Source organism: Tachysurus vachellii, chromosome 6, assembly GCF_030014155.1.
Source record: "Tachysurus vachellii isolate PV-2020 chromosome 6, HZAU_Pvac_v1, whole genome shotgun sequence".
NCBI classification, from domain to species: domain Eukaryota; kingdom Metazoa; phylum Chordata; class Actinopteri; order Siluriformes; family Bagridae; genus Tachysurus; species Tachysurus vachellii.
Window position 1 is genome coordinate 24355993 of NC_083465.1, and position 26456 is coordinate 24382448.

Consider the following 26456-nt stretch of genomic DNA (forward strand, 5'->3'; position numbering starts at 1 on the left):
AAAAACTAATAATAAATAAAATAATGAATGCAACTTTGATTACCGCTTTAGTTTGAGGGCATTAAAATAATGAATTTTGGTAGAATATGGGCTTCATAAGTAAGTAACAGCTTAGTAAGAAGAGCTGAAATAGCAAGAGAGCCTGAAACTGAATATTCACTCATTCATTCATTTTCTACCGCTTATCCGAACTATCTCGGGTCACGGGGACCCTGTGCCTATCTCAGGCGTCATCGGGCATCAAGGCAGGATACACCCTGGACAGAGTGCCAACCCATCGCAGGGCACACACACACTCATTCACTCACGCAATCACACACTACGGACAATTTTCCAGAGATGCCAATCAACCTACCACGCATGTCTTTGGACCGGGGGAGGAAACCGGAGTAACCGGAGGAAACCGCCGAGGCACGGGGAGAACATGCAAACTCCACCCACACAAGGCGGCGGCGGGAATCGAACCCCCAACCCTGGAGGTGTGAGGCGAACGTGCTAACCACTAAGCCACCGTGCCCCCCCCGGAACTGAATATTTCTTAGCTGAAAAACGTAAAGGATGGGATAGATGAATGGATGGATGGATGGATTGATATTTTTAAAGATAGTCATGCTGTCTATTGCTTATTCATAGTATCATTTCACCAAATGTCAACTTTTTCAGTAAAATCAAATGTGTCCTTTTGTATACAATAGTTAGTCACTATACAATAGTTAGCCACTTTATTAGGAACCCCAAAATAACAAACTGCTAATTCAGCTTTAAATGAATGTTTATATAAATTCACTTGAAGTTTGGTGTCTTTAAAATGCACACTCTAATGTTTGTGCTATAAACCATATTAAGCACCACTAATAAAAATAAACCAAGATAAAAGTCTTAGGGGATCCTGTTGTCTTCGTGTCAATTAAACTTTTAGTTCTTGTAAGAATTAAAGGCTGTTGTGGCAGTGAAACACATTTACTACATAAAGGTTGCATTGCTTATGAAGTGGTCGATTTTCCTTTATCCACGAGTCATTTTTTGTTTTATGCCACTTTAAAGTGGTGCTGAATTTTTTTTACAGAATCCAACAGTTGCATGTTAAATATTTGTTTCACTTCAAAACGTTCGTCTGAGAGTCACAGCGGGAGGCGTGCTTTACAGCGGACACAATTAAGGCCTGGTTCCTCGGTCAGAGGGGAATTATATAGAGAGCGCCAGCACTGCTGGTGGTTTCTCGTGTTAAAAGGTTTTGAAATAAGCACTCTGTATTTTCTGCCTATCCTTCTACCCAGACGTACAATGACCCAGTCTGCAGTCTGCACCGAGTTTTATAGATGTGACAGACCTGTAAATGTGAACCCAGTCATGAAAATGGCGGCGGGTTTTCGACGGGGGAAAAAACGCACACAGGTTGCTTATTTGCAACGTAAGACGACTGACTATATTGAGCAATAAATGTCAGTTCGGAGCACATTGAATAAAGATCACTTACAGTGAATGCAGTGTAACCTGGAGGATTCGACTCAAAGCTTTTCAATGAACCGAACGAGTTCTCTCTGAGGTATATTATACATTATGTTCCGGGATATGCAGTTCACTGGTGATGTCTTTTTCAAATCTCGGCTATAAAATATACTCAATAGAAATGAATTCATTTTCAAGTGAAAGCTGGTACTTTATTATTTTTTTTTTTTTTAAAAAAAGAAGAACTAGAAAGAAAATAATAATTTATATGATTTGCATTCAATAATAATAATAATAATAATAATAATAATAATAATATACAAAGACCTGTCATGTGTTCTTTTCATCTTTATATTATTACATTAATCAATTACATGAGTATTTATATACACTTATGTATATACTTTCATGTAAGTACAAATTGATGAGTTTAATAGGGAAAAAAACATAACTAACTTATTTATATGAGTGATTTTATTTATTTATTTATTTTGTTGCTTTCACATTTTTATGGTCTAGATAAAGTCACTTATTTTAAAGAAGGATTTTATTTCACAGATATTATATATATTATATTATTATATTATTATATTATTATATTATCCCTGTCTATGATAATATTAGTAGGATCTTCTTCTTCTTCTTCTTTTTCTTCTTCTTCTTCTTGTTATTGTTGTTATTATTATTATTGTTGTTGTTGTCAGATATGACAATTTCTCCATTTTTATTATTTCAAGCTTTATAAATGATGAGTCAGGCTTGTAATACAAAATACATTCTTTAATCATTTAAACATTGTAATATACACTGGGGGTTGGGGTGGGGGGATTTTAGTGGATAGTGGACCAAGTTTCAATATCTTTTTTTTTCTTTTTAATATCAGAAACAACTGTAGAAAACAAATGCACAATATGGACTCATGAACGGCAACGCGAACAAAACATTTAACGGCGTTCTAAAAAATAATTTAATAGTTATAATTCTCTATGGAGATCTTAATATATCTTAAATGCAGTGTAGACAAAATGCAAAGACATAAAAATAGGCTTTCTGCACTTAAACGTACGCAAACTCTCCTATAAAAGGGTCTTTACATGCTTTAGACTCCACGACGGCTGCTTTTAATCAAGTCTCCATGCCAAACACACAGCCTCCATTCTTCCCATCATCGTATGTACTGTACATGATATACAATTGCTTTTAAATACATTTCATTTAAGTTTCCTTGTTATTTACAATAAGAGCTTATTACTTCTTTATTAACTGATAGGAAAATGCAATAAAAAAAAATAAAAAAATTCACAAAATAAACAATTTGTACGTATATCGAATATTATTGGCTACAGTTAATTACTCATAATCAAATACACAAACATAAGGCCTTGTTGTGACTCTACAGATTCTTTAAAATGACAAAAAAAAGTCTCTCAAGCTGTAAACAAGTTTTTAGAAGTTGAATATTTCGTACACGAAAAAACAAAAATAAAAAATTTATATATATATATATATACACAGTACTGTGCAAAAGTTTTAGGCAGGTGTGAAAAAATGCTGTAAACAAAGAATGCTTTCAGAAATATAAATAATGAGTGTTTATTTCTGTCAATTTACAAAATGCAAAGTGAGCAAACAAAAGAAAAATCTAAATCAAATCAATATCAAATTCACTGCATTTTGTTCATTTATGAAAATAAATGTTTAACACTTCCATTTTTTAAAGCATTCTATTGTTTACAGCATTTTTTCACACCTGCCTAAAACTTTTGCACAGTACTGTATAATAATAATATATAAAGGCATTTCATTTTCTCTGTCTTGATCACTCTGTGATACTGCAGTATTATTTTTCCTTGACCGACAGTTTTATATCCGACAGTTTAAGACCAGAATTGTAATCCGAACCTGATCCCATAATCCTTGTAGATTTTGGATCCATATTTGGAAGGTGTTGTCATGATACGATAATGTTTCATGTGTTTGGGCTTTCTTGATGGCAACGGATGTTGCCGAGTGAAAACAGACTAAGATCATAAGATCCTGCCTCGAACAAATAGGCAACATCTGTAAAACAAACAGCACTGCCTGATTCCTGGATTCCCAATGCATATTTTAGTTATTAATGCCGTTCTATGAAAAAAAAGAGGTGGAGGTTTCAGGGAACTATGCTTTGTTTTGCAGAACGCTACCCTGCAGTTTACCTTATCCTCAATTTGCACTGCTGTTGAAAGCATATTCATAGACTTTGGGAACATGTAAACTGTAACTCATGCCACTGTTCACTAATGGCTGTATTCAGAGTTGACTTAAGCATGTTTAATCAATATTTAATACATAAATTGTGCAGTCAGATGTCTCAAAAAATGTCTCAGTGACTCAGGATTTGGAAGCAGAAGATCTGTGCCTGATATCAGCTGGAGTGAGGAAGAGTATGATGCACAGTTTAACGTCTAACCACGTGACATATGTCATAATGAAATGTATGCTTTGGGCTGAAAAAACAAAAAAGTGCAATTGGGATGTGGTAGCTCAGTGTTTAAGGTGTTCGACTACTGATCGGAAGGTAATTGGTTCGAATCCTAGGTCCACCAAGTTGCCACTGCAGGGCCCCTGAGCAAGGCCCTTAACCCTCGATTGCTCAGGTGTATAAACTGAAATAAAAATGTAAGTCACTCTGGATAAGAGTGTCTGCTAAATGCTGTAAATGTAATGCAATTTGAGGCTAATATTAGATTCATGAATTTGACAATATTAATGAATTTTATTAAAAGTAGCATCTCTTTAAATTTAATAATACGTCAGTGACATTGGCAGTGGTGGCTCAAGTGGTTAAGGCTCTGGGTTGTTGATCAGGGTTTAAGCCCCTGCACTGCCAAGCTGACACTGTTGGGCCCTTGAGTAAGGCCCTTAACCGTCTCTGCTCAAGCGGCGCTGTATAATGTCTGACCCCACGCTCTGACCCCAACTTCGAAAGTTGGGATATGCGAAGAAATCTTTTCACTGTACTGTAATGTACTGTATATGTGACAAAATAAAGACTTCTATATATAAAGTCTTTAAGCATGATGTTAATAATTAGCTTAAACTGAGGTGGATGAATACTAGGCCAGCTTATTCTTTAAAGCCTTGAATGAACAAAAACATTGCCATTATTTTATTAATTTTATTAAACAAATCAAAATTGCATGATAAAATATCCAATATCCTGTACACAGATAATGATGGTGTTCAGGCTTCAAGTGATGTTATTGCTGATCACTATAGAAATAAATAATAGGATGTGCTGGATCAAGTGCTATTTTATAGCATATCTCTGCACCATAATATTAATGGAATTTGTAGACTTAAGACATCAACAATGAATACAGCCTTAAATTAGTAAACAACAGTGGAGCATGGTTTCATTCTGCATATTCAACGATGCTGAGACTAAGTGACAGTGCACTATTTATTTATTTTTTTTTGACAGTATAAAAAATGAGTGCTTATAAAAAAGTAATAAGCTTGAAATGAGATGTGGTAGACTTAACAGACATGAACATGTGGTTATATACTTAAGTGTACAGAACAGTAAGAGATTATGGTTGTATATTTTTTGCAGAATCCATGGAACATAGTGGTTATTTCTGATAGATTATCCTGAAGCCTGGCAGAATGTGTATGAAATCTGTGTGCTTCTCATCACTGGATAACTCAGTCCTGCTTTAGATCGCTGTCAAGCCTAAATTCCTACTGACAGTGAAATTATTTCCTTACCTCATTACCTGTTGTTAAGGCTATGGCTTTCAAATAAATCTCTTCAAAACATGTGCAGCAAAAATAAAAAGAATCACGAAAAGACGCTTGGTAAAAACGAGCCAAAGCTGTATCTAATCATGAACCTCAATGAGCGATAGTGAACGTCAATCATCCATTACAAACCCACAAACACACACACACACACAAACACACACACTGGCCCAGATGAATCTCTGTCTCACTGTAATCTCCTCTCGCTTATCCATAATTCCCCTTCACATATTTCTGAGTCCTGGGAAGAGTGAGTCCTCTCCACCTCGCTCCCTGGAGGGAACAAAGTGCCTTCTGGGGCAGTTACCACATTCACTGACACTCCTTCACTCCTCTCAGGTCCGCTGGCACACGTGCAGTCTGGACTTAGAGTAGGACGTGGCATCCTTCCACACTTTGCACGCCAGGCCTTTGGCACAGTCGCAGCGCTGAAAGATCTCCAAGTTGTGCGTGCCTTTCTTGCGTTGCTTGGTGCACACTTCGCCTTGGCGTAGTACCGGTTTGCAGATCTTTGTCCAGAAGTGGCGGGCACAGCAGTAACCCTCTGAACAGTCTGAGGAACGCAGACAAGGGTCGCCCTCATGACCTACACACAAAACATAGGCATGAACCCAGTTAATCATTTGATTTTAATCATTTTGTACCATGTTGAAGCATTTATACAATCCAGTAAAATAATACCATGCCAATGGGCCACTTGTTTTGCAAACAAAAATGGCACAATGCCATGTTTCCGGGTAAAAACGACTTATAACGACTTCCGGGTAAAAACGACACTCATAGAGTACCCTATTTTCTAGCTGAAATGGCCTACATTTTTAGATGGAACAGGGTTCCTAAGGTGGTTTCTCTATATGTAATAGATATTTATTGTTATACAGGATCTTCATACATCTTTACGACCCAAAAACCTATTAGAGTACAATTAGGATTAAACCTTTCTTTCAAGAATGTAGAAGACTGTTATGTATTTTGCTCTGAGGAAATAAGGGTTCTGTAAGGGTTCTTTAAATGGTTAATAGTTCCATGGTTCTAAAGTTCTTCTTCATCCTTTAACCTTGATGCTATCTCCAGTTACAGTACAAAAGGTCTCCAAAATGTTCTTTGGATGATTAATCGGTTCTAGCTTTCTAAAAAGCTCAACTCGAACAAGCAACCTTTCAATTCGGGTTCCTACATACAACCTTTACGAATCATGGGACTAGGACAAACCATTTTTTTAAGGTTGTGAGAACGCTGTTAACAGTCTGAGTTTTATTCTTTTGCTTTCTTGAACTTGGGGTGTTCAGTGAAGAGTTAATGGACAGTTTAATATAGCATCCTGATGTTTTTCGAGTCCAATGTAGAACTTGGGAGCAGACAGCTGTTAGCTAAAGAGGAACCTCTTTATAAAGCTAGAACAGTTATCTATCCATAGAAACATTGAGGACACCACCCTCCCTAACCCCCAGTATGTACTGTAGGTAATGGTACAAGGTGCAAAATACATAGCGCTAAATAAACCTTAGTAAATTTTCCCAGGTTTAGAACTGAGTTCTTTAGTTGGAAAGGCTCTATATAAAACGTGTGTGTGGGAAGATCCTGATTTGTGATAAAACCAGTAAAATATAGTGGAAAATTAGTACATGCTGAAAACTCAAGTAAGGTTGGATCCTAAAGCTTGATAAATCATATCTTAGAAGCCAAAACCGTACCTCTGAGGGAACATTTAAATGGATTAAACTTCAGGGAACAGACACTGCATATTCCATGGACAATAAAGTTCAACACAAGGATTACATGGTACACCACAAATTCATGGGCTTATTACATTATCCAAACCGAATAACAATATTTGTGGAGCCTGCAGGTATCCTACAGCCTGTACAACCTCACTGTAAGCAATCAAGCAATTCTACTGAGGAAGTCCTGCAAATCCAAATTGTCCAGAGGGAACAGAGGAAAATGAGACCATTACATTGTTTTGGCTTCTTCCTACAGGAGTTTAAACACATCCAGAGCTCTGGTTGTTACACTGAATTTAAAATTGCTTCAGAAGGTCTGTATATAAAGAGAGAGATTCGGCGCCTCCCTGCTAACGACTTCCTGATTTATTAACCAGTTTGATCTGGTGATATAGATTACTCTTTCAGCAGGACAATTAGCATAGCAAATATTTATTATATATACATTAAAGTGTCATGTGAGATGTTTGTTCAATATGTTGGCCTCTCGCAACCTAAATGGCATCATGACAAATTCACAGACTGTGGAACATTTCGTTACCTTTTTTTTTTTTTTTTGGCTGAACCGTTCGTCAACCATGTCCCGCAAAAACAAGTTAATTCAATCTTATACTCTGCGCTCATAAATAGCACTAAAAAAAAACCACGCACACCAGCTAATTTCCTTATGCAGGAAAGCCATCTATTTTGCAAGACTTAACAATAAGGAAAGTTGTATTTAATTGCATAATTGTAGGTTTGGAATTTATTTTAGGTTAATTTTAGGACCTTAATTGTTTACACAGATTATTGTACAAACCTAAACTTTGAATCAATACCTAACACAAATCTATTAACTTCCTTTATATCTCAAATGATAGCTTTAAATGTCAAAACATCTTCATCTACACACCTGTCTTCACACTTCAACAGGTATTTCGTCAGGAACTATGCTATATTAAATTTAACCCGAGCGACCTGTTACAGCTAAAGTAAGGAGTAGGACGATCCGTGTGCTTCGCAGTAAAGCGCATGCTTCCAGCTGTGTTGAACGATCAGGGTTCGGTTCATTTACGAGCGACAGGCAATTATGTTTGCGTTCACAGCCTGGCGCTCCCTCTCCACAAACACAATCAATGACATGAGCTCAGGTTCCATGTGCTAACTGCACAGAAATATGCAAAAACTCTACGAACTGGTTTCTAAACCCTGCAGATGTAAAAACATTTCGATGTAAATTCCCAAACCTTTGAGGGAGACCTTGCTCTTTTTCCAGCCTTTGTCTTTGCTTAGCTTTTTGTGCTCCTTTACAGGTGGGATGTGGTGAGTCTTGAGGTTCTCGGGGAATGGAACGCAGATAACTAAAGACAGGAAGAAAAACGTGGCATCAGTGTGACTGGCAGCATGACAATATTCTTATGAGTTATCTGGAAACTTTTATCATGAGTATATTTATTCATGTAAATCTAAATGGAAATGAAGACATAATAATTGTAATGGACGCGGACGCAGGATAAAAGGGACCCAGATGCAGGATAGACAAACACAAACGGGGTTTAATAACCAAAAAACACGAAACATGACACAAACTAAAAACAAGACAAAACGACAGTAGATCCCGCGCTGCACCAGGCATAAATACTGGCATAACTAAATACTACTAACAATCAAGACACGTGAGGGACAGGTGTGCAGACAGGGAGGAGCAGACGAATGCAGGGCAGACATGTGACAGAGAACGTAAACAACCGGCACATGGCCAGAGTCCAGGCTGAGTCCTGACAATAATAATGATACATGGAGTAGCTGCACACTTTTTGTGTAAAACAGCTGCTCGTGCAGTACATATTTATCATTAAAACAATGGTTAAAATGGTTCATTTTGCTAGTTTAAAGGCTTTTTTTTCTAGCAAGAATCTTTGTTTTCAATATGATTTTGATTCCAAAATTGTCTTAAAAGAAAATACAAAGCCAAGAAACACATTTTAATGACATTTCCATGACACAGATGTTATGAACTCCATATAAAGCATGAATGCTGAAAGAAAATTATTCTTAAGACATGGTATGGCTTTATCACTTCTTTTCCCTGTGTTCACACTAGATGATGGCAAAGTGACAGTAAGTATGATGAAAAGACATGAGAATTGAGATTTGATAATTAACACGATGTGTTGAAGCGATAAATTCAATCAACTGCCTCAAAGGAGTCCACGGACCGATTGTTTGTTTTTTAATTCAATTCAATTCAATTTAGCAATTCAAATTGTCTCAAAGCAGCTTTACAGAAGTATAGAAACAGAATAAAATTTAGTTATTTATATATCTCTAACATCTATCCCTAATGTACAAGCCTGAGGTGACGGTGGTGAGGAAAAACTCCCTGAGAAGAAACCTTGAGAGGAACCAGACTCAGAAAGGAACCTCATCCTCATTTGGGACACTGGTCAAGAAATAATATCAACGTAAATGATGTTCTTTCTACAATAGTTTAGAACAGTGCAGCCAAGAGCTGCTAACTAACGGGTCAGGGTCAATTCTGAGTTCCCCGCAGACCCGACACTAATTCCTTCCTGTCGAAGTCTTCGAATGTTCGCTGATGAAGACCTGAGCATAAAGCTGACTGATGCAACAGTGGTTCAAAGAAAGAATTTATATATAACCTATATACTAACCTATTTCCAGTAATTGATCCAGGTTTTCTGATTCTATTGTTAGATAAATAATAAACACTTAACATTAAAGACACTATTTCCACCTTGGAATTCGCACACAATGTCTAAAAATGGTTTAATAATCTTACAATGGTAAATTTTACACACGGACTATATTCGAGATATTTTAACCTGATACGATGTCATCCTGTCGTCCTGTAAAATCGCACAGTGAAGATATGGATATTAAACTTTTTTTAAATTTAAACTTATAATTATCTGCTGTCTTGACCACTTGTGAGAAGCAATGATTAACTTTAAGTTGAGTTTAGTCAGATCTTTAAGGCAGCAGGTGAACTTTCTTGAATTTACATTTCCAGCATTTGGCAGACGCTCTTATCCATAAGCGACTTACATTATCTAAATTTTTTTATACACAACTGAGCAATTGAGGGTTAAGGGCCTTGCTCAGGGGCCCAACAGTGGCAGCTTGGTGGATCTGGGATTGAACTCACAACCTTCCAATTGGTAGCCCAACACCTTAACCACTAGGCTTCCACATGCTACCACATACCACATGTTCTACAGCGTACAGCTTGGCTAATCTGCCAGTGACGCTAGTACGAAGGCAACATAAGGTTAAACATACCATGAAAATGAATATAAAACAAAGAAACAATTTTTAAATTTGTTTAATAGTAATTCTTTAGAAGTTGTATATAGCTACTAAAGCATCTCATTGAAACTGAATAAAAAAACAATAACAACAGCTTACAGGCCACGCCCACAATCAACAACTGTACCAAAAGACAAACAACAAGCGACGTGACTGACTTAGTGTGAACGTAATTACTTATGGACACAAAAATACTACAAAACAACTCTACAGACTAGTTCTGTAGTCTATAACCCACACTTCAGGATGCTGTGATACATACAGTTGCTGCAGCGGTTCCCAGGGCAGCACATGGCATCTCTGTGGCATCGCTTCTTCTTCCGGCGGCAGGTGACGCATCGTGACGGAGCGTGTTGCGAGCTGTGACAGTAACTACTGACCGCACAGTCCTTATCGCTGCTGCACTGACTCTCAATGCTGTACACCTAGAGACAGAGAGAAACGAATCAACTCACACAAATCAGCTTTAAGATTTAAGTGCTCACTTAAAAACACGCACATTCGCTGCACGTTTATCCATCATTATCACATTCATAGGAACACTAAGGATCATTTGTAGCTTGCCAGGCTTTACCTTGTTCAGGGTGAAAACTTTGTTTTTGATTTTTATCAGTTAGACTCAACACACACACGCAGTGTTTGCAGAAAAAGGCTGAGAGACGTTACAGCTGGTCTTCATAATTATCCAGAAAAAAATCAAGAAATTAACATTTCACAGACCAGGGATCCACTTCTCCTGAGTCAGAACGGTGTGAAATTTCATACCTATATGCGGTTTCTCTAAGAAACGTCAAACAAAACTTTCAGACGTTGCCGTAACTTGAAGGAAAACATGTCTAATGCTAAACAGACGTTATAAGGTAAATATTTTCACCTGAGTCAAGTCTAGGACACGTTTTCCCGACCATGATACTCACTTATTAAGCATATATTTATGTGCTGGATAAATATTCAGGATAAGGAGAGGTTAACTGTTTAAACAGATTGTGGGTGGTATTTATATTTAAAACAGACCCGGTAGTTTGTCTCAGAAATGCTAGAAATGTTTTACAAAAGAACAAATTCCAGTAATAAAAGCATTAGGAAGCATTGCATTATTATTAAACATTAAGAGTTCTTTATTATGGATGTACTGGGAAGGATGGCATGAGATATTCAGTGATGCACATTGAACGCATGATGGATTACGTGCACATTCCAGTATGTTTTAATTAATCTTTAATCTGATGGAATGCTGATGCGCATTGATATAAAAATATCCACAAAAGCAAGACTAATGTTTTTGCTGCACTGAGATCATCAAAGCGAAAAAAGACAAAAGAATAAATTAGTGTGTGTGATGACCCAGTTGGAAGTCTAATCTAATCTCATATCTGGTGCTGTCATTCCTCTAAACTCCTGCCCAATATTTATTTCAATTTATTTAAACATTACAATATGTTTTAAAATCACACAGATCAAACGTTAAAGCTCAGCACAGCGATTAAGCCTTACATGCCCTGGGATCTGCCTTTAATTCCATCCTAAGCCAATCACGAGTGCATCTGCCATGAAATCAAAATCTGTTTGATACTCGGTATCGAATTCTCCGCCCAGAGGAACGACTGGGTCTAGGAACTGAGTAGTAATACTGTGTGACATGTGAAAAATGATCCCTAAAGCTAACGCAGATTCGGAACAGCATGATGTACTTTAAATGTAATTTTAGATTTTTGTACTCGTATTATATCGAATTCTCTTGCCTTAAACTGACAGTAGAGTTCTCTCTACACTCGTTTAGCACACAGTTGGTTTTCCACTTGTTTCCACGAACATATTTTAGCTCTTACGCTCGATGCAAACTGAAGTGCTGGCCAAATAAAACAGGAGGGAATTGAGTTTATATATACAGGTAGAAGAGATCAGTCTTTATTTACACTCCATAGAGAGAGAGAGACAGAGAGAGAGAGAGGGGGGGTAGATAGATAGATAGATAGATAGATAGATAGATAGATAGATAGATAGATAGATAGATAGATAGATAGATAGATAGATAGAGTGAGGGAGAGAGTGAGAGTGAGAAAGCGAGAAAGAGAGAGATAGAGAAAGGGGATAGATAGATAGAGGGAGAGAGGGAGAGAGGGAGAAACTGAGAAAGAGAGATAGATAGATAGATAGATAGATAGATAGATAGATAGATAGATAGATAGATAGATAGATAGATAGATAGGGGGGGATAGATAGATAGATAGATAGATAGATAGATAGATAGACAGATAGATAGATAGACAGATAGACAGATAGATAGATAGATAGATAGATAGATAGATAGATAGATAGAGTTGAGGTTCTTCCCTGATGTAAGCTTCACATAATGTTAATGCTTTAAAAATAGTTTTAGACATTAAAAACTTTATAATCGTTTAAACAGCGTTTTTTTGTTTGTTTTTGTTTGCAAAATTTCTGGTGATAAAGCGTCTGTGAGGAAATACAATGGGACAATGATTTCCATGCAAAGAGCCCGGTAATGAACCGTATCTTGTGGGCCGCGGGGCGACTAACATGCCTTAACTTGTTGCAAATTGCGCTCATATGAAGTCTTATGCTCATATTAAGTCCTACTGCGTTACAGAGAAGAAGTGCCTTTTAATGAAACCCATGACATTCACCAAGCTCCAGCACTTTCATGTGACCAGTTGACAAATGTGAGGACATGCATGAACAGTCGCTGTGTGTTTGCAGCCTGTGTTCTGTAAGAGAGTCCAGCTGAGCGCTCGTCAGCTAATACACACACTGTGCTGCGTCTCTCTCTCTCTCTCTCTCTGAGATGAACATTCGACTTTCTGTTTTCTCAGCAGTAAATTATTCTGTGTATGGTCTTGGGCATGACTCTGACAGTAGCTCCAGCTGCAAGGCAAATCACAGCTTTAAATTAATGCACTCATTCTAATCTGCTATACTTTCTGCACACAGGGGCTACTATAGAGGATCCAAAACATATTTTTGTTTATGTTTTAAGAAGAGATGCTTATTTAGCTTATTTTGGAAAGAGTCACCATTGTTAGTGATTCACAACATTCATCGGTAAAGCTGTAACTTTTCAGGAGCGAGTGATTCTTGGGAACGTGACATAGAGAGACTTGACCTTGGTTTGTGGACATTAAAAAAAGGATGATGAGTTATTATTTAATAAAGAAAATTGGAGAAAAAAAGCAAATTCTGGTACATAAAATAAAATAAATACAATAAAGACTATTTTGTTTTAAAAAAGTCTATAAAATAAAAGACTATAAAATAAATACTATAAAATAAAAATCAAACACTTCAAAGAAAAATAATCCTCATAATAATATCAGACAATATATATATATATATATATATATATATATATATATATATATATATATACATATATATATATATATATATATATATATGTATATATATATATATATATATATATATATATATATATAATAACAATAATAATAAGAAAAAATAAGAATAAAAATAAATAAATGAATACATACAATTAGAGTTTACATTTTATTTTAAAGTATTAATTTCAAATTTAAAATACTATATATATATATATATATATATATATATATATATATATATATATATATATATATATATATATATCCCTAATGAGCAAGTCGGAGGTCGGAGGTGACGGTGACGAGGAAAATCTCCCTGATACGATATGAGGAAGAAACCATGAGAGGAACCAGACTCAGAAGAGAACCTCATCCTCATTTGGGTGACACTGGACAGGAAATAATGTCAATGTAAACAATGTCGTTTCTACAACAGTTTACAATACCAGTCTGCAACCGAGAGAGTAAGGAATTTGTTTTATTTTTATTTATTTACTTATTTAAAGATAGCTGATGCTGGATCTGTGTAAAAGGATAGCTTCTACCAGAAGCCCTACATGCCACCCGACGCTTTACTTTTTCATCTTCCTGGGCCAACAAATGACTCACCATTGCTGAGTCCAATTTTCATTCTACATACTTGTGCGATTAGTTTCACTGTACTTACTGAATTATGTGCCTTAAGATAAATAACTCAATAATAGGCTGAGACCTTAAATCAATTAACTACATGAACTTCAACCTTTACGCTGTATAGGCGTTCTCCTTTGAAGGCTATCATCAAGAAAAAACAAAGTGACATTATTATCACAATCATTAATTTGTCCTAAAGCACTATTCAAAAACTAATGTTGATATAAGTAGAAAAGGTAAGTAGCTGTGAGAGGCTTTGGGTGTTTTGCATGTGGAGGTGATAGATAAGCTTCTATAGAAAGCTTAGGAGGTGATAGAAAGCTTATAATAGATGAAGAAAGCAGAAGATTGAGATGAGTGGATTCTGAAGTCCAACCCATTTTGGTCTTTGGCTGTAAACTCTTTCTCAGTTGATATTTTTCCCTATCCTTTCCGTAAACCTGTCACTCCTAAGATTTAATATCAGATCCGGATTGCTAAATAATACCAAAGCCTGGTACATTTGCTTCTTCTACAATGACAAACAAGGAAAAAATAACCGTAACCATTAAGCTATTGGCTTTACAGATTTCAGTTGTCATTCAGCACAGGCTAAATCACCATCTCTCAGCAACACTGACGACTAACTAATTCCATAATACGCTCCAGAGAAAAGGTTAGTAAATAAAGTCATTCAAATGAGATTGCTTTTTTAAAGCCTAGACACCAGCTTTGGTCTGGTAGGAACTCTGAAGCGGAACTGGTAATTGTGAATGGTTTGCTGTTTCACACATGCGGTTTGTGAACTCCTGGGCCTCTGGGCCTCTCTGGATCTGACCTTGAGGGAATCAGAATGGACACCCGACACCATGAATGGTGTTAGTGAGCTGAGAGGGTTTCCCAGAGTAAAATAAACGATGTCACAGAGCAAACAAACCCTATCCATGCTAAGGCCGCGAGGACCAGATCACAGAGGCGGCCTGGGCTTTCTCTGGCTGTTTGAAGCCCAAGTTTAAGGTTAATCTATCCACCACAAAACATGTGTGCACTAACTCCTAAAGGGCCACTTTTGAACGTAAGCCTGTCACTCATTTAACACGATTTACATAAACACCAGGCAGCCTATGAGAAACGACCAAGAAAGGAAAAGTGCTAGCTAGGAAATGAACGGTTTTAATGAGCACGGATAATTGGACACTCAATCTCACAAGCTCACTCAAGCTCTGGATATCATAACGATTACTTTAAGCCAGGTGCTAGCAGTGGCGGCGTCTCGCAGGCTCGCAGGAGCGACAGAGGTGTGATTAGCCTATCCAGCGCTAACGAGCCGTCACACCTCGGGCTGGTTTAGTTCACTCTCTCAGCTCGTTAGCATCACTAAACAGCCACTTAACCCCAAAGGGGGCAGCAGAGACCTGTTTCCTCTCTTTACAAGCCAGAGCCAAACAATCTGGTCCCCCACTCTCGTTAACGGAACCACCGTGTCAAATTAAATAAGAGGACTGGTTTAAAAAAGGAGGTGGGGGGGGGGGGCTGAGCTGCTGATGAGAAACAGGTCTCATGTTCAAGCAGGTTTGAGTATGAATCCACATCCCTGCTGCTCATGGTTAAAAGAGCGAAGCTTGCCATGCCCATGCCAGTACCCCTGTTTTTGGCAAAAGCACAAAAAACAAGAGAAAGCTGATGCCCACCCACGTACAGTTTCTCAAAATTCCCACTGGGGGTTTCTTTTAACCGAAACAATCTGCAACTTCCGAGCTTCAACTGAAGTTTTTGTGATTTATGAGTCCTTGGGGAGGGCGAATGAGAATACCCGATACCATTATTATTTATAGCGAGGAAGTCTTCATCAACAGAGTGCCAAAAGATACGACTACAACATGTCTTCAAGCTGCAAACCCACTCTGCTAATGTGACAAAAAAACAAACAGACTGCTTCTTTTTTGGCATTAGTGTGCAACGTTGGGTGGCCCTTTTCCCGTTTCCTAATTCGCAGTGTATTAGCATAAACAAGTGGGACTTATTTACTGCAAGCTTATGTTTAGATCTTCCACTCATCCTTTAATGATAGCGAGCTGGAGCCCTCGAGGGGATGAGCGGCCTTCTAAAGGCGGATATAAACACAACGCGTTTATCAGTGAGCCTAGCAAACAAGCTAGATGGTGAATTTCCGCCCAAAAATCGTCCAACACTTCAGTGAGTCACCTCTGTCCAGAGGGTGATAAAAGCCGCACTCAGCACCTCATCTGTCACGCATTGTAGTCTGCCATGGAGTTCCAGTGCATGAAGCTGTGCGCTCTATTTGCGATTGCAACATCTAGGCCAACATCTTTCCATCAGTCTAACACTTAATTCCTGGCAACACCATCAGTTACTTAATAAGGTTCACTACATCACACTGATCCGAGAGTGACAAAGTGAAAAGCCGCAGAAAAAATCCCTCCAGCAGTTTGAATTTCGTTTAGCCGAACCTTCCTCGTTTAGCTTTACACTGTATATAAATACGCCTCAGGCTCCTTGCAAAAAAATAAATAAATAAAATAACATGAAGCTGGTGCAAACCACAGGCCACACTTTCTCTCACTGGCATCAACACTTATCTTTTATTTACCCAGCTCATAAACAAGCACTTTAGCTAGGTTGAGAGGGTCAGCGCTGAGCACCTCGGGCAGGGTGGAAGGCAGCCACCGCTTGATATAAAAAAAAAAGCCTGGAAATGAATCCATGCTGCATTACATAAAGCACCAGCAACACGGTTAATCACCTTCTTTTGCCTGATTGGCTACATGTAGCATGACGTTCCAGTTCTGCAACAATGAGTCTATAACACTCTGGGTATATCACTGTGGCCAGATCAGCCAAATGGATCAGTGGTATCAATTGTAAGGCTCAGAGAAGATCTGGAAGTTTGTAAAACACCACACACAGAGAGAAAGACAAAGACCTTACTTTATCAACTTGATCAGTGCCAGGACTGCCTTTTCACAGCATGATTTATGATGTGCGAATGCACTCACCTCTTTTTTTTTCCATACTATGTTTCATGACACATCAGGAACTTCTTTGTTAAAACAAAATCATAAACTTTTTATGAAAAATCAAGTCTTTACAACTAACGCTATTACAAATTACCCACTATTGCAAGTTAATATATTTATAATTCTCAGTGTACAGCATTATAGAAATAATGTAGAACGTTCTCGATCTATAATGTTATAGAAATAATTAATAATAAAAGTCTCAAGCAAGAAGGACGATAAAAGTGAAAGATTTATTTACACATAACTTATGATCAACTGTCCAATGTATTTAAAATCTCTGAAAGGCTTTTCCTCATTTTTATGCACATCTACCAAACTTGCTAATAAATAAATGAGTTACAGCAAGAAAACCTAAATCGTGCTTGATTCTAGACAGTTGGAAAAAAAACTAAAAACAACAAGCTAGGATTAAATCCATAATAAAAATAAACAGTTTTTTTTTCATTTATAGAGTCCTCGAGATATAATATGAAAATGATCAGAATTTACGTGTATAACAAACCCGACTAGACCTTTCACTGTCTGCTTATAAATGTGTTTTGCGTTTTGAATGATTGAATCATCCATATCGTAAAATCCTCAGATTTTATCCACCGTTTCAGTTACAACCCTTAGACCGTAATAGTAGCGCAATATTATTAATTCAATTCAATTTTATTCATGTAGCGCTTTCAACAATGGACGTTGACTCAAAGCAGCTTTACAGAACATAAGAAATACAGTACAAAAAGTTTAATATTACACAAACATTAAGATTATACAAAAGTTCAAGATCAGTATTAGACTTATATTTAAATGTGTTTGTATTTATCCCTAATGAACAAGTCTGAGGTGACTGAGGCGACTGTGGTGAGGAAAAACTCCCTTAGACGGAAGATGAAGAAACCTTGAGAGGAACCAGACACAAAAGTGAACCTCATCCTCATTTGGGTGACACTGGATAAATATACAGTCTGACGATTGTGTATTATTATTATTATTATTATTATTATTATTATTATTATTATTATTATTTCTGCTGTCCAGTGAACTGACTAAACTAACAGTCCTTCGGAAATGTTAAGAAATGTGTTGCACAAACAGTTTAGTCAAATTAATCACACAGTTTTTTTGGTCAGTCTGTGAAATGGTTTATTTGGGGGAAATGTAGAGAGATACACAGCACATCACTGACAACATCGAGTACCACTGAAGTGATTTAGTCACTTATCTCTGTCTACATATAAGAAAATAAAGAACCAAATCGTCTTAGTCTCATAATGTTAACTATTAAATAAATATTACTGATGTGACCGAGGCTGAGGAGACAGAAGGGACAACGTCTAATGTTTAAAAAAAAATTTTTTTGTTTAAATGCACTGTACTCCTTTTAGTTGTACTATTTCTTGCACTAAATCCTATGAAACTCAGATTTTTAGCTTTATGTCATGTTATTTATTGATGATATTTTTGTATTTTCGTGTGAGATGTCACTCTGGAGGAAAGCATTCAGAACCACAAATGTAGAAATTTGCTAAATGTAGAGTTTATTTATTTATGTCACAAATTGAGCTGGTGCAAACCACAGGCCAAGCTTTCTCTCACCAGCATCAACACTTTATTTTATAATATTTTTTTTATTTCTATATTTGTTTATTTTTAATAATAGTTATTTTTTTTCCCGTCCTACTATTTTAAAGACGTTAAAGCATTTATGTAACAATGAGAAGAAAATATAATATTAAAGTAAATGACAACAGCAAAAAAACAAACAAAAAAAAAAAAAATAAGGAAAATTGGCTTGAAAAAAATTTGCCTATGCAACTGGAGATAAAATGAGGATTGGGGCATGAAATCTGATCACTTTTCCTATTTCCAAGATACTTCTAGTTAGACGTTCAAGAGTTCCATGTGAATCTGTGCACGTGCGATATGCTATGTGTTATTTGTTTAAGTTATGCAATATTACTATTACACACACACACACACACACACACACACACACACACACACACACACACACACAAAGTTTGAGTGGCACTTATTATAAACTCACATAGATCTGAAATACCCAACATCTCACCCTGTGCATTCACAATAAATCCCTTTAGTAGTTTTAGGGTTAATGTGAATATAGTGAACTTTTAGAAATTGCACTTTAAGTCTCGCTCTTAAAAATATATTCTATATATTCTAGATTTCAATTTGTGAGTTTTATCCTAATAAAGGCACAAAAGCGGTTACGTTACAATATTTTTAGTGAGATTACAGCGATCGTGCCCAAAAGTGTAGACAATGCATGTCATAGTTTTTGTTGTGTTTGTTTGTTTTAATCAGCTTTAAGAAGTCACCCGTATCTATCTGAGGATTGCACGGATATTAGGATCCCGGACACCTGTGCGCCAGAGCGCGTGCACTTTACCTGTACGGGAACGTTGGCCTTCTTCGCCAGCACGTGAGCGGCGCTTCCCGGGTGCGTTGGCGCAGCAGCTGCGGCGGCGGCGGCGGCTGCGGCGGCGGCGGGTGTGGGCGCTTCTCCGAGCGGCGCCGTTTTGATGGAGTTGTTGCTCTTGTTGTGGTTGGTCGCTTTGACTCCAGCGTGGCTCAGCAGCACCGCGAGCAGCCAGCAGCAGCAGCAGCACGAGCTCCGCGACAGCATCCTCCCGGACTTTCTCTTATCTTAACTCTCTCTCTCTTTGCAAGGACACTTTCAGCTTTGACACTTGGAGGAGGAAATTAAACACGCAGGAGTGTGCAACCAATCCTGTGCAGTAAAGTCCGTCAAAAGTCTGTCAGCATAGTGTAGTATTAATTAATCTGATGAGATAGTATAGAGCAGTCAGTCTCTCTCTCTCTCTCTCTCTCTCTCTCTCTCTCTCTCGGTTAATCCGTGCGCGTGTACCGGTGTACACCGTTGCGGCTGTGTGTTGGGGCCAATGCGCTTTTATAGCACTCTGTCCCTCCGCCCCCATTAAAGCCCTGAAGGGAGGATGTGCAGGAGGAGGATGTGCATGAGACATAAATACACATGCATGTGCATATACTGCTTGGAGCCTGTGATTAATAGTACAAAATATAATAATAATAATAATAATAATAATAATAATAATAATAATAATAATTCAAAAGTTTGTTGTATATTTACAGTGTGTTAGTGTCGTAATCACTAAAGCACTGGGGTTCATCAAGAAATGACAAGAAACTACTCAAGTTTCAGAAAATCACCATATTAGGCATTACTCACATTACTCACATCATAACTCTTCATAACTTTAAGTCCAAAGTACTGGTCTGATCTGGTACTAAAATCAACACAAATACAAGGCAAAAGGACATAAAAATACACAATGATTATAACCAGTGTGTTGATGTAGGAACTTTATAACACTTAAGTTTTATGGATATGTGCGTATGGACATGTTTTGGAAGAAAAGGTGCACATATATATATATACACAGGTATATATATATTGGGAGAAGAATGTGCTGTCAAAAAGGTATATAAAACTCTGATCTGTCCCAAACTGTCATGTTGGTCTTTTCTTTCTTATGCATCACCGGTGGAAGAGTTTCGGTGGACCCGAGTGTCTGAGAAGGAGTGTAAGGCTACAACGGTTCACAGATAAGGCAGGGCGAGGCAACGTAGCACTTTGTAAGTAAGAATTTGTATTTGAGTCTCTAGGAAATGGAGAGCCAGCTTCACTGTTGGAGTGCATGTGTAATGTGTATGGTATGAATAAGGACTCCCACAGCTGAATATTGAATATGTCAGATTATGTTTAGAGGTTACGGAGAAATGCTAAGGAATAGGGAATTACAGTAATCTACTGTATGTGCGAAGCTGTGTAAGTATCATCATAATCAGGGGTCCAGCAACTTTCAAACTCAGTAAAGGTCAAGGTCGGGCAATGTTGTGGGTTTAATAAAAAGCCATTTTTGTTTATATGGGGTTCAAACAAATTGTATTAGCAAAAATCAGACATAGATTACAAACATTTGTAGAAGAGCGTCGAAGCCATAAAGCGGGAGCAGTGTAGAGCAGAAAATCGTGCAGATGTGGCTCAAACATCAGAAAGACTAAATGAAAACTTTAGTGAGTTTAGCTGTGTCGGTGTTGTTTTGGTGACAAACACAGCACATGGATGTGCATTTATATAAAAGAGTGATTATTTATAATCGCACTATCCGATGTCACCCAGCTGAGGATGGATTTCTCATAAGCCTTTTCCCTCTTTTCACCTTAAGAAATTTTTTTTGCCACCAAGTTAAAGTAATATTTTACATCTGTATTTTTGAACTAAATTAAATATTAAAAGATCAGTTTTTGTTATCCATCATTCCTCATGCATCACCGCAGGAGTCCTGTACTGTCTCTCCTCTAAGAGATGTATGTAGATTTATGTGTTCAGGGCAAAAACCTGATGTGGTCTTCTAAAGGTTTAATACGTTTTGCATTCTGAGATGCTTTTCAGCTCACCATGTCTGTAATGAGTGGTTATTTGAGTTACTCTCGTCCTGTTTCTCATCAAGAAGGCATTTCCAAACGCAGGACACCCTACAATGTACAATGTATACAAGTCAAGACACCTGTCATTTCATCCATATATAGCTGATGCAGTACATAGTGAAATAAAACTGTGTTAATTCAGGACCTTGGTGCTACATAAAGACACAGAGCTACATATACATATACATATACAGAGACGGATATACATACAGTATATACATTCTAAATAGTAGAACATACAAGATCCAACATGTAATACTATATAAATTTATATACATAATTAGCATATCTCACTGTGTTGGGTGGAAGAAAAAGAAATCTATAATCAGCTCAACAAGCTGCGTGAGCTGATTTGAACTAAAAATATTTTTGATAAAGGGGAAAGCCTGTCTGGATATTTTGTGTTAAATTACTTTGCCAGCATGATGGAATTTGGATTTATTTCTTTTTTAGGTACAAATACCTTAAATAAAAGTGATAATTTCATCATAGTCATCAATCATTTGAGCCAAATGACAGACGTGTATGAATTCAAACGAACCCAACACAACATGGCTGGATTTTTCATTTTAAACAAACAGGAAAGATAGAAACTAGCCACGCTCTATACCCCAACCTTGTAACCTTGTAAATAACATTAAATAAGTTGCGTGAACGACAATTTAATTAATACACATGAGAGGAGATGAAGGAAAGGCTTTATTTACAATATGTACAAGCTGTATGTACATTATATACGTGTTGGAGGAGCACATGTTAGCATGCACTCACTTTATTTCCTGCTCCTGTAGAACAAGCAATATGCCTCAAACTTTATGGTTTTCTCCTGTCTCAAAATTAAAGCTAACAAGGTCACTTATGTTCAGTTGTATAACATTTAACAAATGACATTGTCACAGAGCAGCTTTATAGAAATCAGGATACAGATGTCAACCCTTAATAAAGAAGCCAGTGGCAAAGAATATTTTCCTGACAAGACATGAGGAAGAAACCTTGAGCGGAACCAGACTTAAAATGGAAACTGTGCTTTTCTGGTGGACGACGGATAGTGCAGATGGTTACAGTTTACAGATGTGGAAGAGTAAAGACAAACAGCACTTATATGAGAAGTATATTCATTATGTGAAGACTGGGATAAGCACAGGACAGTATTTATGATTATATCAGCACATTTAGGTACAAATATACAGCATCGAGGTGTCACAAAGCAGGAAAACACATCACACACACATATAGGAAAGGCCTGGATAGAACAAGTTAAAAGGATGATGTAAGGGTTTTGGAGAATAAGTCAACTTTCCAAAGTGTAATTTATGATTTGGCAGATTGGAAAAAAGGTATACAGAGTGAAAGCGGCCTGAATTCTTCCTTAATGTGGAATAACAATCAGACATCCGATCCTAAATAGGACACAACCTAACCGGGCCAAAGGGGGAAAAACATTTCATCAGAAACGCTACCCTAGTGACAATTTCATTGTGCCATTAGTGTGGTTTCAATGAAAAGCACATCACAGTCAAACAGCAAACAAAAACCCTCAAATATGACTGTGTAATACGAATGCGATTTGCCTCATATATTTGTAGCCGGTAACCAGCTGTTGTTTAAAGGCAGAATTACTGAAGGAAACAGTGGAAAAGCTCCTGGGGAAAGGCAGAAAATGACACAGAGCTCTGAGGAAAGAAAGGCTTTGCAGATTTTCATTACAAACAACTGCCATGTGAAATCAACTTCAGAGTAGTTGGGGGTTAATAACAAGAACCAGTCAAGAACTTTATTACTGAAGCAACTGAAGCCTGAAGATTCATTTTTTATGTGTACGTCTTGGTTATTAAATCTGAAACTCTGGACATTGTCAAGGATGTCCTGACAGCTGCATGGGTTTGGATAAAATGTGTGCTATAAAGAGTTATTGGATGATTTCTGGCTTGTAAAACTGAAAAACCTTGCAAAATAAGGACTAAGTTGAAGTGCCAATCAGTAGATATTTGGCCGAGCTCTGTGCGGAGATTGTCTTTGCTGCCTGTTTATTTGGCTAACGGTGAAGTTTGGAATTGGGCTGCAGGCCCCGCAAGATTCACTCAACGTCCTGGCGTTCATAAGGTAATTGACTTTTGATCGCTGTTATGCAATGTTTATGCTCTCACGTGTAAACATTAAAGCCAGAGCGAGTTATCAATAAAGCAATAACGAGAGGCATATTGACATCAAAGATCACCTCCGTTTGCTCTGAAGCTGATTCCAGGGTAAACAATAGTGAGCATTAAAAAAATGGCAGCAATTTCCAGGTGTTGAAGTGTTTTTCCACACCACGTTCATCTTGATTATCTAACTGATACGCACGGCTCAGATGACAGCGCCCTCTGAGTCAACAAGGTATAAAGCATTTAATCTAATTACTTTAATAACAGTCATTTGTCAGATTCTCTCATGTCCTTTGCGTCAAAACAACGACACGATCCATCTTGTGTTATTCGATATTTTGCTTAATGCAAACATCGCCATAGGTCAGTATTTGCATATTTCCTGCTATCTTTAAGAAAAACTTTTACACAGTGCAAGTAGAGCAGCCAGCGGTGTTAAGCACTAAACAAACAAACACCATGTGTCCCATTTGTAGGCATCGGTTTTCAAATGAGACACCGTGGAGTTACGCGGATGCCCACGAGGCAAGATTACGCACGCTTTCAAGCCTTTTTAAAGCCTCCGCTGCAGATTCAAAGGCTGAGTACTCGGGTAAGTAATTGTGGTTGCGGTCTTTGATGTATTCCATGTTGTTGCAAAATCTTCTCACCCCAGTGGACCGAACTGGTTCTTGTTGATGGATCACACAGTTTGGTGGCAACTTTCTCCAAACGAGTTGAACAGATCAATCAGCATCAATCTGTGCGTCTCGAGGACAGCAAGGACTCTGGATACAGTACAATCAGTGCAGAGTGTAAAAAGTCCCCATGACACACAAGTACAGGGTTAAGTACTCACATTATATACATCCATTTCTTTTGTACTGGGGATGAATCGATACCAATACTAGTATTGGGTATCTATCTGATACTGCGCTTATTAAGTGATAGTACAGTATGTGTCTGTGTGTACAGTAAAATATGTACAGTATGTGTATGTGTACAGTAAAAAAAAATCACAAAGATAAACTACTCCATCTTTCTATAATACAAGTAATCCGAGAGAAAGAAAAAAAAACGACTTAAACATAAAATCCACTACGAGGACTTTGTTGCTAGAGGAGGAAGATTGTATACAGACAACGCTAGCTGAAGGAAAATAACACTACGGTTTCCAGTATGCTGTATCCTTACATAAAAAATTTCGATGTAGCTAGCTAACGATATAAAAAACAATCATACAGTAGCTGATATGTAACCGTGTACACTAGTTATGGTCTCTAGTTAACCCAGGGAAATGTAAATAAATAAATCAAATGTTCTATGATCCCCTGAGTGAGTCATACTAAGTAGACCAAAAACATGTACTCAGTTAAAAATGGTATTGATGCATCCCTTCTTCCAACATCTAAGTACACCGGCAGCCCATATTTACGATTCAGTCTCATACAAACATCTCAGGAATTTTAAAGAGTAGCTTCATCACCATTTCCTAGGAATGAAGTAGTACGACAAACTCGGACCGCTAACTCCGCCCATAATCTAATCCCGTCAGACCTTTTTATATAAGTTGTTCAATTCGCAGCTTTGTTCCTGAAAAATGATCATAGGTCAAATAATGGTGAGGAAATGATTCAGAAAGTGACTTCTTTACAGATCTCATTCTCATCTTGATGTCACCCTCCCAATCCTTCTTTCCTTCTGACACGCTCACACACTCACACTCAGTCACACACACACACTCACAATCTCTTCATCTCTGAAGTCAGTTTTAGTCACAGGCTGACTTCCAGTTTTTTCCAATAACGTATGCTTGGTGGTCCATCGCTGTGAACACACCCGTTACTGACTTTGATGTGACTCGAAGAGCACACGCTGTTCAAAATACAACTTTCCTTTTTTTTTATCTTCCCCAGATTTCCGTGGGCCGACATGTGCGATCCATTTCCAGGCATATGAAGCAGGTGATTTGACACGTGTATCACAGCAGGCCACAAGTCCAAGACGTGAAGACTCAGGAAACTGGCCGAGGCATCCGCTGAATTCACAGTACTTCTCCTGGAATCAGGATGTGGTTCTGATTAAGTAAACTGGTTCGCTTCCAACGTTGATGACCAGTCCCCTAATTTATTTTCCACAAATGAGAGAAAACAGACTTGTGGCTAAAACATTCGCTTGACTTCAATAACTTATTTTTCCATAAAGGTTCTGATAAGAATCAATGGCACTTAGATATGGGCAAATGCAAAAGAGAATTGTTTTAACTCTTGCCAAGCATAAAATAATAGCTGAAATTCAGGGCGTTTATTTGCAATTCATAAACAAAAGCATACATGTTTCAAAGAGAAGGTTTGTATTATTAACATTTCCTGCTAAGCCATTTCCTCCATGAAGTATTTTTTTCTTTGTTTATTTCTCCTAAGTTACACAATCCAACACCAGGCAATTGTAATGAATTCTGAGAATGATTTCAAGTTAATGTGAAGCACGAAAACACACCAAACCAGCCACAAATTACAGGCTGAGAAGAAGAAGACCATAACCAAGCCCAAGCGCAAATCTGTAGTC

At 37.5% G+C, this 26456-nt stretch overlaps 1 protein-coding gene across 1 annotated transcript; it reads right to left on the reverse strand.

Moving 5' to 3' along the window:
* Positions 1-4595: 4595 nt before the first annotated feature.
* On the reverse strand, positions 4596-20158 carry dkk2 (dickkopf WNT signaling pathway inhibitor 2). Its single transcript, XM_060871455.1, has 4 exons — positions 19682-20158; positions 10531-10693; positions 8186-8299; positions 4596-5821 (listed from the first exon to the last, which is right to left on the reverse strand). Exons 1-4 carry the CDS (start codon positions 19916-19918, stop codon positions 5571-5573), a joined length of 765 nt encoding a protein of 254 aa, XP_060727438.1. The 5' UTR covers positions 19919-20158; the 3' UTR covers positions 4596-5570.
* Between the last annotated feature and the right edge of the window lie 6298 nt (positions 20159-26456).

What these genes read in the sequence shown, in the direction of transcription:
- dkk2 (XM_060871455.1), bottom strand. Translation starts at nt 19,918, where the DNA reads ATGCTGTCGCGGAGCTCGTGCTGCTGCTGCTGCTGGCTGCTCGCGGTG. An exon ending in TGGGAACCGCTGCAGCAACT is followed by an intron (nt 8,300 to 10,530) that starts GTATGTATCACA and finishes TCCTGTCTTTAG; the next exon opens with TTATCTGCGTTCCATTCCCC. An exon ending in GAGCAAGGTCTCCCTCAAAG is followed by an intron (nt 5,822 to 8,185) that starts GTTTGGGAATTT and finishes TTTTGTGTGTAG; the next exon opens with GTCATGAGGGCGACCCTTGT.